The sequence below is a fragment of the Coturnix japonica genome, chromosome 23 (assembly GCF_054131305.1).
Source record: "Coturnix japonica strain WE chromosome 23, WE-NBRP24, whole genome shotgun sequence".
NCBI lineage: Eukaryota > Metazoa > Chordata > Aves > Galliformes > Phasianidae > Coturnix > Coturnix japonica.
Genome location: NC_140685.1, coordinates 8,002,280 through 8,017,075, shown reverse-complemented (window position 1 = coordinate 8,017,075; position 14,796 = coordinate 8,002,280). Strand labels below are relative to the sequence as shown.

The 14,796-nt window shown below is 42.9% G+C and overlaps 2 protein-coding genes across 5 annotated transcripts in view; one reads left to right on the top strand and one right to left on the bottom strand.

Moving 5' to 3' along the window:
* SMURF2 (SMAD specific E3 ubiquitin protein ligase 2) overlaps nt 1-5,192 on the bottom strand; it is a 49,585-nt gene extending 44,393 nt beyond the window's left edge. For 3 of the 4 annotated variants that reach the window (XR_004309184.2, XM_032448212.2, XM_015879567.3), the window contains exon 1: nt 4,958-5,192. Coding sequence is in view for 2 of the 4 variants with exons in the window: in XM_032448212.2 (XP_032304103.1) it covers nt 4,958-5,009 (52 nt within the window). In the remaining 2 variants the exon portion in view is untranslated. Of the gene's footprint in view, nt 1-4,018; nt 4,141-4,957 lie in introns of those variants that run through there. The other variant, XM_085523049.1, reaches the window with a different exon arrangement.
* LOC146757339 (uncharacterized) lies at nt 5,187-11,347 on the top strand. The gene is made up of 3 exons (XM_085523135.1): nt 5,187-5,573; nt 8,093-8,203; nt 10,196-11,347. The coding sequence occupies exons 1-3, from the start codon at nt 5,459-5,461 to the stop codon at nt 10,330-10,332; spliced, it is 363 nt and encodes a 120-aa protein (XP_085379261.1). The 5' UTR covers nt 5,187-5,458; the 3' UTR covers nt 10,333-11,347.
* Nucleotides 11,348-14,796: the final 3,449 nt, after the last annotated feature.

The window sequence follows — 14,796 nt, the reverse complement described above, 5'->3', positions numbered from 1 at the left end:
GAGCTCCTTCTGCATGCACTACCTAATGTTACTGGCATTACTCTTTACTTTCCCCTCAGAAGTCACCGAAATGATCCCAGGCGTTGCGTGTCATGAGCATTTATATTTGACGTAATAAAACACACCATAATAGCTGCCATGCCAACACACTCATGCCATTAAGTCAAGTCAGAAGTTGGATCATCTCATTATTGCGATGACGGGAGGGAGGACACCCCAGGAATCACCCACCTCTTCAAACACACGCAAGAAAGACGCGGCCCAGTGACGTGATGTCATTTTAAGTAAGACGGCAAAGCAAGGAGACACTTCAAAGGCCATGAGATAAAACAGAACAAAACACTGAAAGCTGTCTACTTTTAGGAATCAACCCATTCACCTTAAGGACACAAAGACACAACATCTCCATCCGGGGCCTGCTCAGATTTCTAGTGATTAACAAAAATGAAAATAGAGAAGAATTTGTCACCACTAATTGAGTTACTCAGCGACGCAGACAGACATTATGTTATAGCTGAAACTCTTTAAATGCAACCCAAGTGTACAGCTCTAAAATTACTCACTGTTTCTCTACCCCAGCATTTCTGTTTTATTTTCCAACCCCAACAGATTTCTTTCTTAAACACAGGGACTGTCTGCAAACTTCCTGTCTGCCCCCTACATTCGTCCCATACATCACCTACAAACATGAAATCTCTACATCTTTTACACAATGTTTCCCTAATTCTACAACCAAAGACAAATATTGAGTGTTTTTACTCCTTTAATTGGAAGCTTGTGTTGAGTGGTTTTCCTACTCTGATTTCCTTCCCCGAAGCCATTTGGATCTCTGCTTTTCTTGCCACTGTATACCATTACATACCCGGAACACAAATTTTATATCCAGATGAATAAAACTTTGTCATATAAGCTGATCTCATTGAAACATGTTGTTGAGACTGCTCTGTTGTTTATCACAATCCTATGTTGTGTATCACAATCCACAACTGATTTATACGTATAGAAATATCCACAGCTATAAATGCTATACATATCTAAAGTATATGTCTATATATACACAAAAAACCACACTCAACACTTGTGAAAACACAGAAGGCCAAGAACTCATCAATCCCTATTCAATCTTACTACATACATGCCCATTGACTTTGTCATTACTGGAGCCATCTAATCATGCTACCACGTAATTTATCAATTCCAACTTCTTAGGTACTAGTTTTCAGTAAGTCGTGTCATTAAGTCAAGTACATCTTCCTTGAAGGAACCCTATTGTTTTACTGTCGACTAAAGACCATCTAAATACAGGCTGCAGGTCCAAACTGCAGTTCTGCCCTCCCTTCAGTTTCTCCTTCTACAACCCTTCAACACACCAAAGCCTTTTTTCTTGCTCAGATTAGCCTTCCACTCATCACACAGTTAGCTACATAGTTGCTGGAAGCAACACCCGGTAGGGCCAAGTGGATCCAGAGACTACAAGGCCAGAAGAAACAACTCTGATACCATGTCAGTCAACCACAAAACCACGACCTTGATACTTCAGAATATAGGTAGGTACTTTATCCATCAAAACACAATAAAATCAACAAGAGAGGCAGAAGATAAGATGATGCCCTTTTTCTACAACACAAAGATCCAATGCTTTTATTCCTAAATAAAATAAATAAATAAATATTTATTATTATTAGTTATCACCAAACTGCCAAGGAACCCAAAAGCCTTACGGTAAGAGGGAAAACCAGACCCACCTGCAATGCCTCACCAACAAACACATCCCACCTCATTCCCATATTATCTGTAATACTTGTTACCACCTTTTACAGTACAGTGTAAACATGTTTTGTGACTATCAAAGCATCTTCACTTGTTAACTATTCCGACAGCAAGCACTAGCTGTAAGAGCAGAGATAGATTAAATTACGCATCAGCCTTTATTCAGCTTATTGAGCAGCCGTGCAATTTTGAAGATTTCAAAGTGACTTTAAAATACCTGTTTGATACAGACAGAATTCACTCAGACAACCATCACTGTATGTCAGAGCAGTCAGATGTAGCTGCTCCAACACCAGGTAATTCACAGGTTGAGACCAAATATTTACTGCGCAACTGAAAGCAAAGTTAATTCCTCAGTCTGAAGAATATGAGATCAATGCAGTCTTTAACACTCAGGGTGGGAATGGTCGGGAGAACAGCGAATCTACAAATCCATAAATAAATAAAAACACAGAAAAAACTCACACTAAGTGTGGGAGAGGATGAGCGGATGACGACTACAAGCAGAAGAAGAACCTCTGAAGGAACATTTATAACACAGATGCACTGCAAACCAAATAAAAACTTACTAGAAGTATGCCACCGCTGTGGTTTCTCTCTGTTATGGAACCCAGACCTAAATAAACTGTTAAACACTTAGTGTAAAGGTATGCCAAACATTTCTCAGAACTTTCTTAAGGTCCCAACAAAGAATCAACCCTTTTTTGCAAAATGAGGCCTAGGTTCAATATTTTATTTGGCTCCTCGGGATCGACTGAGAAGTTGGGCACTACTACAGATCAGCTCTTGGACTCACATCAAACATTACCCTGTCATTTATCCAGTCAGTCAAAACAATGTTTTCCATCTAAACCTTTAATGTTTATGTCCTGAAAAACTGCTAATTGAATCCAGTTCTTGAATCCATTTATTTTTATTTTTTTTTTCCAATCTATAGTATCTAATTTAGAGATAACAATAGGAAAGATAAGTGTTACACAATGTTTACAGAATTAATCCTATAAATATTCAAGCCAGAACAGAAGACTACTGGCATCATAAAGCCAAAGAAAATTAAGGTTATGTAGCATTTGCAAGCTTGAAAATAAACTTTTTAAAACACTGGAATATACAGATTCCTTTAATTCCAAGCAGTTCTAGAATTTGAGAGCTCTCAAACTGCTTTTCCAATCAAAAAGGGTCATCAAAGCCACAAAGTACACTTAGATCTATTCCTATGCAAGGACTGACACCGTGTCAGCTCAATTAATAAAATCCAATGTTTGTAACAACTTTTCTTAAGCATATAAAGCTTCCCTACAACCAACGACCGCATAAAAAACAACAGGCAGTTTGCTAAAGCACAAAATACCTCAAGTCTTTCTAACTTGAGAAATAGGTCAATATTTCATGTAAGCTTCCAAATAACAGAACCGGTTCTCAGCGCCTGCACAGAGATGCTAAAAGTGGAGCAGTCTCTCTCTAAAGGCGACTTTGCTTTGAATCCATTGCTCTGCAGCCACCCCTCCTAAAAAACAGGTAATGAAAAACTCAGAATCGTTCCTCAAGAACGTACCTGCTTCTTTTGGGAACCACTCGGTACATACAACCACTGCCTATTGCTCACAGCTACACTCCCCTTGACATATTTATGTTGTCAAAGACAGGATTAGAAGACGTACTTAATCCTTAATCAAAATAAAACACAACAGAATACAAAACCCAAAGGTGAAGCAGACAACCGCCTGAACAGTATTTTCCAGGCTTTTACTAAAGGCTCCAGACTATTTGCAATGTTTCGAAGATAAGCAAGTCTGAGCACTCACAGCAAAGGGAAAAAAAGCATTAAAGTATTGCATCAATAAAGCAGTAACCTGAAGAAAAAGCTCCCAAGCACTGTACAAACAGGCAGCACTGCTCCATGCATCGGTCCCAGCCACATTTAGCTCACAGATTTCATTTCTCACTGTATTATATAGGCACTCACACAACTCAATGAAAACTACATTATAAATTTAGTCCAAGGTACTTCCACAGCAAAACATACATTGCATCTCCTCTATAAAAATGGCACGCTTGCAAAAAATAAATATGAAAACATCTGTATTTATACGACATCAAACTGGAAATATTTCAGATGTGCCTATAGTTAATGTTCCAATTCCTTCAGGTTTTTGTTAAAACATATTTGTTTTGCAAGCTGGTTAAACCCGCTACCTGCAAATAAGAGTATTTGAAGCAATGTATCTCCTGCTTTCTAACGGCTTACCTTCAAGCACTCACACTTTGGAACCCAAGATAGGATTTATCAGCCGGGGGAGGGCCTTACATCACTTTGGAGCAGCTCTGTCCTATTAACTTCGCTGTATTATTTATTTTTTTTTAAAGAGAGCTCCAGTGTTCCTTCTCTCGATCAATGTACCTGGTTCTCTCATGTAAAGGATCATAACACTTCAAGTGCTTGGAAATAGCGTGTTTTCCTTCCCTGCATGCAGGTGAGCAGCTTTTTAATGCTATTTTAAAACACTCGAGGTCAAGTGGTCTTCTGAGAGAAAGCTGCCCACACAAGGCACTGTGTCAAACCGACTGTGTACAACCTTCACTAAGGAAGTCGGCTCGGGGAAAATATATATATATAAAGAAACAAACAAAGAGATGAAAACAAAGCGTGTGTCACTTTCTTTCAAGTTCACGCTAAGAAGGCGAAGGAAAAAAAGCGAAACCCAGCGGTGGGGGCGGCGGGACGGGGCTGAGGTGCCCGGTACCACACGGCTCCCGCTGGCGTTTTGTTCCCGAGGCGGGCGGCCCACGGGGAGCTGCCCTCACTGAGGGAGCGGACGGGAGGAGAGGGAAGAGTTCGCTGTCTGTATTTTGCCCCTTCTCCTCACGAGGCCTGAGAGCCGCCTCCAAGCCCAGGTTCAACCTCAAATACACATGGAGGAGCTCCCGCTCGCTCGCTCCCTCCCACCGTCCAGCTGGGCTCGCCGGGGCTCCCCGCCGCTCCAGGAACTCGCTCCCCCGTGGCCGCGGGTTTCCCCTCCCCTCCCCGCCGCGCCCCGTCCCGCACAGCCCCGCTGCTGCTCGCCCCGTGCCCGAGCGTTACTCAGCGTTATGCAGCGTTATTCAGCGTTATGCAGCGTTATGCAGCGTTGTTATACAGCGTTATGCAGGCCCGGCCGCAGTTCCCCGCCGCCGCGCTCAGCCTCACCTGTCAGCCGCAGCTTGACGGGCCCGTTCCTCCGAGCCCCTTGGTTGGACATGTCCCCGGCCGCGGCTCGGGCCCGGCGCTGCTTTGCCCGGGGCTCCCCCTGCCTCTGGGTCCGGGAAGGGAGACGGGGGGGGAGGGGACGCGCTAATGGAGTCGGCTCGGGCGCTCAGGGCAGCGGCGGCCGCCGGAGGAGGAGGAGAAGCCCGGATGTGCCCAGCGTCGCCATGAGTGGGGCCGGGGCCGAGGAGGAGGCGGAGGAGGAGACGCGGCCGCCTTCCTTTCCCTTCCCTTCCCTTCGCTTCCCCGCCCCCTAACCCGCAGCCCGGGCGGCGAGCACAACAAAGCCGGGACGGAGCAGCGAACGGCCGCCTCCCCTCCCCTGGGCAGGCCGGGCTCGGCTCTGCTCTGTGCTCGGCTCTGCCTTGTGCTCCGTTGGAGGCCGGGGCCGAGTGCCCACCCCGAGTCCCGCTCCGTCCCGGGGCTGGGGCCGATGTGAGCGGGATGCCCCATGGGGGCTGCATCAGGTGGCGGCGAGACCGGGGGGAGTCGGGAGGAATTACTGAGACATGGAAGGAGGGAAGCCAAAAAAACGGGTGGGGGGACTGGAGCGACAAAGGTACACGTGAGAAGAAACAGCATAGGAATAAATTTAAAGCCAGGCTAAACTGAATAGATCTGCCATGCGGGAGTGCTTGCCGTCTGGGGCAATATTTTGGGTGGATGGGGCACAGCAGACGGGCCATGGGAGCAATGAACTCTGAGCTGATGCGCTGCTTGTCTGTGCTGCTTAAAATGAGCAGCGCGGTTGTGCTAATTGCCAAAAAAAAAAAAAAATAAAAAAAAAAAAGGCCTCACATTCCCATTGTGAGGCCTAATTTAGCTCCATCCTGCAGGAAAGGTGACTCCTTCCACAGTCTGTCCAGCTCCTGCACATCTCCCATGAGGGGAGGGGAGCGCAGGGCCCACATCAATGCCAAGCGGGCTCTGGAGGCCGGGAAAAGCTCCCGGAAAAGCTGTAAAGTTGCCACAGTAAAGTTTACCTTATAAGACTGAGCTAATAAACCACACACCTATTCGTACTAGCAACCTTACTAATGCTCTGTATGTTCACATGCATCTCACTCAGTCGTGTCATTGCGCTGACTTCTTCCTGCTGAGCCAACCTGTTAAGTATTACTATAAGGGCTGACATAGATTAAGATCCAACCTGTGTACCAAGATCCAAACACGGGATGAAAAGATGACCAATGCTTTGCAGAGTTTGTAATGTAGCTTCTGCATAGCCCAGCGTTCACTTTCTGAAGCTGCATACAGCACAGAACTGAACTAGCATGTCCAGAGTTGGCTCATCTTGGCTGAGTTTGGGGCTTGGACCTCATTAAATCACATCTAGGAGCAGGAATTGATTTTGTCCCATTGAAGGCCTCACAAGTAGGATATGGCTCTCAAAGTTTTCCCCTTTAAAATGAAGCCAGGCTGGATGTGGCTCTGGGCAGCCTGTTCTGGTGGTTGGTGACCCTGCACACAGCAAGGGGGTTGGAACTGGATGAGCACTGTGGTCCTTTTCAACCCAGGCCATTCTATGGTTCTATGAAAGGGTCCCCCCCTGTATGCACAGACTCACGTCTCCATTGTCCCACAGTGTGTCTCACGCACCAGATCCTTCCAGGTGGAAATTTTCTGTGCAGTGGCACTGCTGTTCCAATGTCACTTCACCTGGGAACAAAGCAATCCTTCCTCAGACAGGGTTGTGTCTGTTTCCTTCAAAGCTGCCTGTTAAATACAGAGATAGCAAATGTTAGTAGAGAACCTTCCTTCAAACAGACTGCTCAGCTTCCAATGAAAATACTGTGAAGTGCTGGAGCATCAGTTGGGAGCTCACACTGTATAAAATGCACAATATTTATTACTGCCATGCACACACAAGGTAGTTCTGTTCAGTATGTATGTATCTAATAGAGTAAGAGAAGAGGGGGTTAGCATCTTGCAGGCATGATACTTGCCCCGTTTAGGTCAGGACTTCATCCTTGACTTGTGTGAGTACAAATGATCTCAATCAGGTTGCACTTGAAGAGACAAATGCACCAGATGCAAAATGCTCTTCTCTTCCTTTCTGGCTTTGTATAAGCATTACAATGTCTGTAGCCTGGATGTTCTACAGATGCTTCTGCCCCACGGAATCTCACAATTTTCTGTAGGGAAATTAGAGTTTTTATTCATTGCTCCCCTTTGCTGAGTAGAATTGCCAAGCGGAATTTAAGACAAGCAGCTCAATGAAGGATCTGTGCAGGATCTGCAATGAGCAGAGGTCAGGAAGTCTCGCAGAGAGCCAAGAGCTGCAGGGAATGCGGGATACCAAAAACACTGACAGTACCTGATGATTGAAAGCGCTACTTTTCCAACAGAAGAATTCCACATTACCGTCATGATCCAAATTGTTTCTTGTGCCAGTGCTATCCCCCAAGTTCTGAAAGCATTCTCAGAATAATGGAACAGAGATCTCACTGATCCTGCCTTTAAGCCAACAGCTTACAGTAAATTTTGAGTTTATGGAGTTCATTTTCAAGGGTGAGCAGAGGTTTCACACTTTACAGTGCTGATCTTGTGAGGTAAGCAAGTAAATATTATCATTAACTGCTGACAAGTGATCTGTATTTCACTCTAAGCCGATATCGCTGAGCCACAAATCCTTTCAAGATGAGGTAGCTAACTCAGATCCGGAGGGAAGGGAGTGTCTTGCATCACCCCACAGCTCACTTTTTGGATGACAGCTTGCTGCTGGACTCAGAAGGGAGTCCCATCCAGTCTTCTTCAGCCAGCAGTCAGCAGCTGAGACACAGTCTCAAGGGCTCTGTAGAAAGGGAGTGAGCTCAGGAATCTGTAGAGGACTCTGGGAGGATGAAATAATTTAGCAGTTGGTAATGTGTTAGTGAAACCTTTGAAGGAATATGTAGAAATACAAAAACAACTTTTGTTCTATGGCTTCACAGAAAAGGGCTTTGACACTTGAATTTCCCAATAGGAAGGAAAAAAAAAAAAGGCTTTGCATTCAGAGATAGTTCTCAAGGGATTTGGTGGTTTTGGATACTGGAAAATATGAACAAATGTCTTTAACCAAATGCTCCTCATTTTCAGAACTGGATAGTCAATTTTTTGGAGGTGAGGCCCTCTGCATCTTTAAAAATGGAAGAACAGGCTGGAAACCCATTCCTCAGCCCGTGGCATGCATTCAAAGCGAATCAACATGTAAGAATTACATTCCGTTTTTTTCTGTATAGAGGTTTAATCACAGCACATTCCTTCAGCAGTAATGAGAGCTGGCTGCTGTTATACCACATTCTTCCTCAGCTTCTGTGATGATATCAAGAGAGGAGAACAGTTCTGCCACTATTGTCAAGCTTTTCTGAGTAAATGAAAAGGTGAAAACAGCACTTTCCTGAGATAATTCCTAAAAACAAAGCTATTTCAAATTATCTGGATATTATTAATTGTTATTAATTATCTCCCTTACTACACACTCCATTTGTCCCAAAACAATTTCCACAATTAATAGCAAGCATCTCCAAAGCAGGGACTTTCTCTTACTGTCTTAATTAGGCCATATCTAAGTTGATGGCAGAATACAGGACGCAGTGGAAGGCAATAATTAATGATACTAATCTACAACACCAAAGCTTAGACTCCAATACTTTGTTAAGTATTCTGTATATTATGTATATACGGAAGTAAGTATTGTTAAGTATTCTGTATATTATGTATACTGATTAACACATTTGCCTTCAACAGGTACCATTCTCCTAACCTGCCTCTTTGGCACAGGTCTTTCTTTTAATGTATCTATTACTTCTTATTGTAGCAAAGGTATTTCCCAACTCCATTGCAGATCAATCACAATTCCATTCCTGCAAGGAATTCCATCCTTTGTGCGGCTTTTTGCTGATTTCCCTACTGCTGGCCTGAATGGAAGGACCCAAATCTCCTGAAGTCACAGACGAAACACTCCTGCATTTCAGGAAAATTAGTAATCAATAGCTTATTTCTGTACAGAAGCACTTATTATCCCTTGCAGCTTCTAGTAATTATTAGACCATTGTTTTGGTTGCTGATGAACTGAATACACTACATATAATTATACAGATGTATTTAAATACCTGGTTTAACTCTGATATCGTTACTAGTAAGAGACAAAGATAGGGCAGCAATGGAAGGCATACCTATCACAGTTATATGATGAAGAAACATGTCTAGACAGGGGCTCTGGTTCTCACTAAGACTCCTTTTGGCATGCAGAGACACTGTTTATGCAAGAGGTCAAGATTCAGTCCATTTCTCAAGCTGGAGCTTGAGATGAAGCTTTTCAGGAGAAGAAACTAGGAAGGAAATCTCCACCCATACGCTGGCTCCTGAAAAAGGGGACAGAAGCTCGGAGCAGCAGACAGCATGGCCCTGTGAGACAGGATGTGTCTTGGGGAAATGATGTGTCTCTGAAGGGAAATGACTGCAGCTGTGGCTACAGAAAAATGCATGAGCTCCCATATCACAGGATTTTCCAGTGGTTAGTCACTAAGATAACTTCTAAATCCATCCATCCAAAGCAGACTAGTAACTGATGTACAGATATTCCATGCACTTCTTTAGCCATGTTGTTTCCTTATTATGGTCCTGCAGGACAGCACTATCCTAATGCAGCTTCCTAAGAAGAAAAGCAGATTTCATGGAGGTGACAGGTACTGACACAGCATGAACAGATACATTGCATCGTTACTGGCCAGGACCTAAAATCCACTTTCTGAAAGAGATGTCTATCATTCATTTAAAGTGAGAAACCAAGCTGTGGCACTTGGACAAAAGACTGGAAATGAAATGGGGTTTGTTCTCATTTACACCAAGGTTCTATCCATGGCAATGGCATCTAACTCAAGTCAATAACATTCCCTGTTGCTGAATGTGCAGTGTCTCAAACACCACGATGCACTGACTGGCTTTGCACAGCCCAACAAAAAGGGGGGAACCCACGTTCATTCTTTGAGTATATATCTTAGGCCTAAAAGATTTTATCTCATTTGATTTACCTTCAGTATCTGTGTGAATGTCAGTTCAATATAAAAATTAGGTCTTCAAAAGTCTTGGGCAAAATGGAAAGTCTATTTCTGAAAATAAATAAATTAGCCTTTTTTCTTGATTGATTTCTAATTATATATCCATTAAATGCTATAGATAATATAATTTCTATTCCAGACTCTTTGAAGAATGACTTTGTCAAATGCTTTGAGAGCTACGTGTTAAATATTCCAACTGAAATGCTGAGGTTTCCTGAAGAGTTGTGTGTTCCATTGTGCAACTGCTCTGCAGGATTTTCTCCTGTTCCTTTGTGAATGAAGCAACTGAAAAATCTTATCCATGGATTTATTTGACTAATAAAAATAGGTTCATAAAAGGCCTCACTGAATAAGACAGAAACAATCTCCTCTGAGCGACATGTATCAAGAATTTACTTTACTACTGTACTACAACATCTGTCTCCAGATATAGTCTGAATCAACTCGACACAGTGTGTATTTGTCCCAGTGGAATGCAGCTTAGACAAATGAAGTGTTATTAGGAAGACTGTCAGCTCAAACAACTATTTAAAACAGTTGACATAAAGCACTGTTTTTGACCGAGGCGTATTATGTAGCCACTAAAGGAATACCAAGACTTCTCTAATCTCTCCTATCCCCTGTGGTCCAGCATCAATTTGAAACAATAATTCTGTTGTCTGCAAAAGATGAGCTGTAAAATCTCCTGTATTGTCAGTCTCTCCAAGTCTTAATTATGCTGATGCTGAGAGCAGGGTGCCACTGACAGCAGTGCCAAAATCTGACTCAGTCTTGCTGCAATAAATTCGTCCCTTAGACACCACTGATCAAGAGTGGGACACTGGAAGGTAGCTGCCATGCTAAATCAATCTCTCAGCTTGCCTAGTTAATATAAGGCTTGGGCCACAGCCAGTATATAATGCTTAGGAGAGGTAAAAAATATTCTGTGATGCACCTTCCATCCATGCAGCCAATGAAAGCAGAGATGCCTTCCTCACTCCTGAAAAACCCCAGAACACGATGTGATAAGCCGTAATACCTTGGCATCATTAGCTGCTTCTCATTGGCCATTGTTACCTATCTAGATATTCAGGGATTAAAACATCATGTTTCTGGCTTTACAGAATTATGTACATGCCAGGGGTTAAGATGCGGTTTATAGAGGGCTAATTTATCCCATGCCAATCTATTGCTGACTGTGTCTGATTAAGGCAAATACTGATATGGATAAGTGATGAGGCTGGCAGCATACTCTAACTAATGTTAGCAGAGAAATCAAGCCTCTTGGGTGAGTGTAAATAATTAAAACAAAACAGCCATCACATTGTTGTTCTGGTTTTCTGTTTCTTCAAGCAAACTTTTCCACGTGTCTCATACAAGTTACTTCCAAACACTCAAGAGATGAGTTTGATTCTTGTAATAACTACCAAGATTTGATACTTCCACAGGTAATTGAATCTGCAAGGTTCAAGGACTAAAATAGCCAACAAAGCCCATGTTCCCATTTGAACCTAATCCACAGTGGGTTGGCTACAAGGAAGGAAACTTTCTGTTCAGTTACAATGTTTTTTTTTCACTTGTTTTTGTTTATTCCACGTTTATTTCTGAGGGTTATTTGTTTGTAACTATGGCACACTGAATTCCACTGACAGTTGCAGATCAGCTGTGCATTGTAGATCAAATGTTGTATTCCGCAGCAGTTTAAGGTAACTGCATGGGCTCCTGGTTATGCAGAACAGAGGAGTTTTTAAAGGCAGGTTACAGGAATGTGCTAATCTGATTTTTCATAAGCAATTTTCAGGATTATTTGCTATTAAAATAGGTTGTTTGTTTGCTTTGGACATGATTAGATCTCCAACCGTGTTCCCAAAACAACTCTGCTCTCCCTAAATTTAAAGCTTGCGTATTTGCTGCCATCCCTCCTCTGCTTTCATTTTGGTTTCCTAATCCGTGCCTGGCTGCAGCCTGCAGGTGCTGCTATGCACAGATGGGGTAATAGCTTCAGTTTTAGGATCTATATTAAACAGTTTTTCTACACAGAGAAGAAAGATTTCTGCTTAACTCGAGCCCAACTTTGCAGAGCAGTTTTTGAGACATGGAATGTGAACGTCCTGTCACACGCGCTCCCCCCATTCATTTTTCTATAGTGGTAATGTGTTCTCTATTGCAAGTTATACGGATGGCAACAACATTATTTCTTTTAGCCATTAGGGGAAAGGAAATGACATATGGAGAGAATTCAAGTCCCTCCTCATTCCTAGAGAGTCTATGCAGAAAGTCAGTGTTCTGAGCTGCGTCCAAGTGTCGTTTCCTGCTCAGAATTGGGAAGGGGAGTTGGGGGTGGGAAGAGGGATGGATACGTAACATTAAATCGCTGCTTCTGATTAACAGTAACATTCTGCAAATGATTTCACAGTCTTGCTTTGAACAGCATTAAAGCTCTGCAGCCCAAATATGTGTAGCAATCCGCTGATGAAAGAGCTATTTTTACATCTGTTTCATATAGCGGATAAAAATGAAGTGATTTAGATGATGGAAATGTGCCTTGGAGATTATTCAAGATTTTGTGATAACTTTGTACATCCATTCTTCCACATGCCCACAGAGCCCAGTTACATACTTCTGGTATTAAAACTATTCTAGCACTGCAAACCTGTACACAACCCAATCTGTTTTAGACAGCAAATGAAGCAGCTTTTTCACTACTTATGTGTGTAGATAAATGTGTACACACGTATATAAATCAGACATCCAAAAGCTGCATTTTGCCCGTGGTTTTGTTTAAACAAGCACAACATTTTAATGCGGTCACATTCTGCTTAGTAAGAATTAATGGGATTTTTCTCTGCTCTGCTTTAATTTTTCCCTCCTTACCTCACCATTTCAAATCCCAACTTTACTTCCCTCCCTCTAATGACACTCCCTGGGGTAGCGGGTGAACGACAGCCTGGAAACAGGCCACAATTCTTCCACGAAATCTGTTGGTTTCAGTGGAAGTGTCCATTTCCTGGAGCCAGCCTGAGACAGACAGAGCTGTGCAGTCAGAAACCAGACTGGAGTCCAGTGACCCTTATTCCACATGAGGTGCTGTCTACATGCTGAGATTCTGCCTGACCTATCAAACGCTACAGAGCAGTAAAAGCAAAGTGTTTTCCAAGCACATTGAACACCTTTACACACCTTTACACACCTGCAGCGTGAATGTTCTTCTTACATTCACGCAGAAGGACCATTACAACCAGAGGTCCCATGAGTTCACTAGAGGGAGGGACACCAGGATTCCCAGGCTCCAGGTTAATTCTACACATTGGTTTCTGAACATCTGCGGATAACTTCCGTATATCTCAGTTTGCTCTTCCACAAAGCAGTTTACAAACAGAAGAGAGAAATTATTTGGTATAGAGCAGCAGGAAGTAGCTTCACAGTTTAAATCATGGGAAAACAAGAACAGATTTATCCTAATTTGGCCAATCCCAGCTCTTCCATAACTTTAAACACTCCTTAGAGTGGAAAATATGTGGGCATCCTACTGAAGAACAAGCCTGCAAAGCTGCTCTTCCTTCTCATCTTAGGATGTAGCAAGTGGAAGCGATCACACCAACAGCGTTCCCTAACATCAGGATTTCAGAAGCTGTTATGTTTGCTGGGACCTTGCCATCAGTCCACAAATAAAGAAGAATTAGCAACAATTCCATTCCAAGCCAGTTGATGTCAGCAGGCGTCTGTTGTTGTTGCTTTCAGCACAGACAAGTCGGCAGACTGACACACGGGCCATCAGACATTCATTGCAGCCCTTGCCCTGAATTAAGTATCTGCCAAATAAATAAGGCCAGCTCTTAAGTCAAGCTGGGTAACACCAAGACAATACACAACAAAGCAAAGCTACTAACAGAAACAACCAAGAGAGTTAACAACTCTCCCATTTTGCTCCTACCATTTTTTAAAGCCTAATGGGTGAGCAGATCTTAACCTCAGAAATAGTTTGCATTTTCTTAGAATAAGAGAGTGACTCACCCCTGTCACTTACTCATAGTCACTGTAGATTGTTGCTTGTGGAAACGCATTCTGCCAAGAGCGGGACTTATTGGTGGATGGGTTGAATACTTTTGGATAGAAACAAAGTGTTGGTCTATCAGGTGTATAAAGATGAGTACGAACGTCCTATTAACTCAGAATGCTGATAACTCTGAGGCCAGGACCTTGTGACAGAAAAGCAGAGACAACGTTATTCAATAAGTATTCTGAATTCTCATCCCACAGGAAGTCAAATAACTGTATATATGCTAAAAAGCAACTGTGAGATGTGCATTTTAGAACAGCAGTACCTGAAAAAACATGCTTAGAAGACTGTTCTTTACATAAAGTATTTCGTCCTGTTAAACACTAAGTATTAACACATAGTTGCTTCCTGTAATTACAAGCTAATTTTTAATGGGTTCTACCTCTTTCTTTAAAGAATTAAAGCACATCATCCCCATGTCCTTCATATCAGAAGAAACTCCACACCAGCCTCCTAAAAGTAAAGAAACGACTGCGGCGCTGCCTGCAGCTCCCTCTGCCGGGAGATGTGTTACATTACAGAATTATTACAGAATTAGACTAAAATGACTCCAGAATTGTGAATTACGTGTCACAGCCCACAGACCAATTATGCGGCATCAGTAGCTCTATGAAAGCTGACGTTGCATAATTACTTTTATATAGGCTGGTTCGTTAGATCTCTACAGACGAGCACACAGCTCTGTGAGGACTTTTAGGACA

Bases quoted from the DNA above. Each gene is read 5' to 3' on its own strand.
- LOC146757339 (XM_085523135.1), top strand. From the start codon at position 5,459: ATGCCCCATGGGGGCTGCATCAGGTGGCGGCGAGACCGGGGGGAGTCG. The intron at 5,574-8,092 runs GTACACGTGAGA...CCTCATTTTCAG, and splicing joins GGGGGACTGGAGCGACAAAG to AACTGGATAGTCAATTTTTT. The intron at 8,204-10,195 runs GTAAGAATTACA...TTTCTATTCCAG, and splicing joins CATTCAAAGCGAATCAACAT to ACTCTTTGAAGAATGACTTT.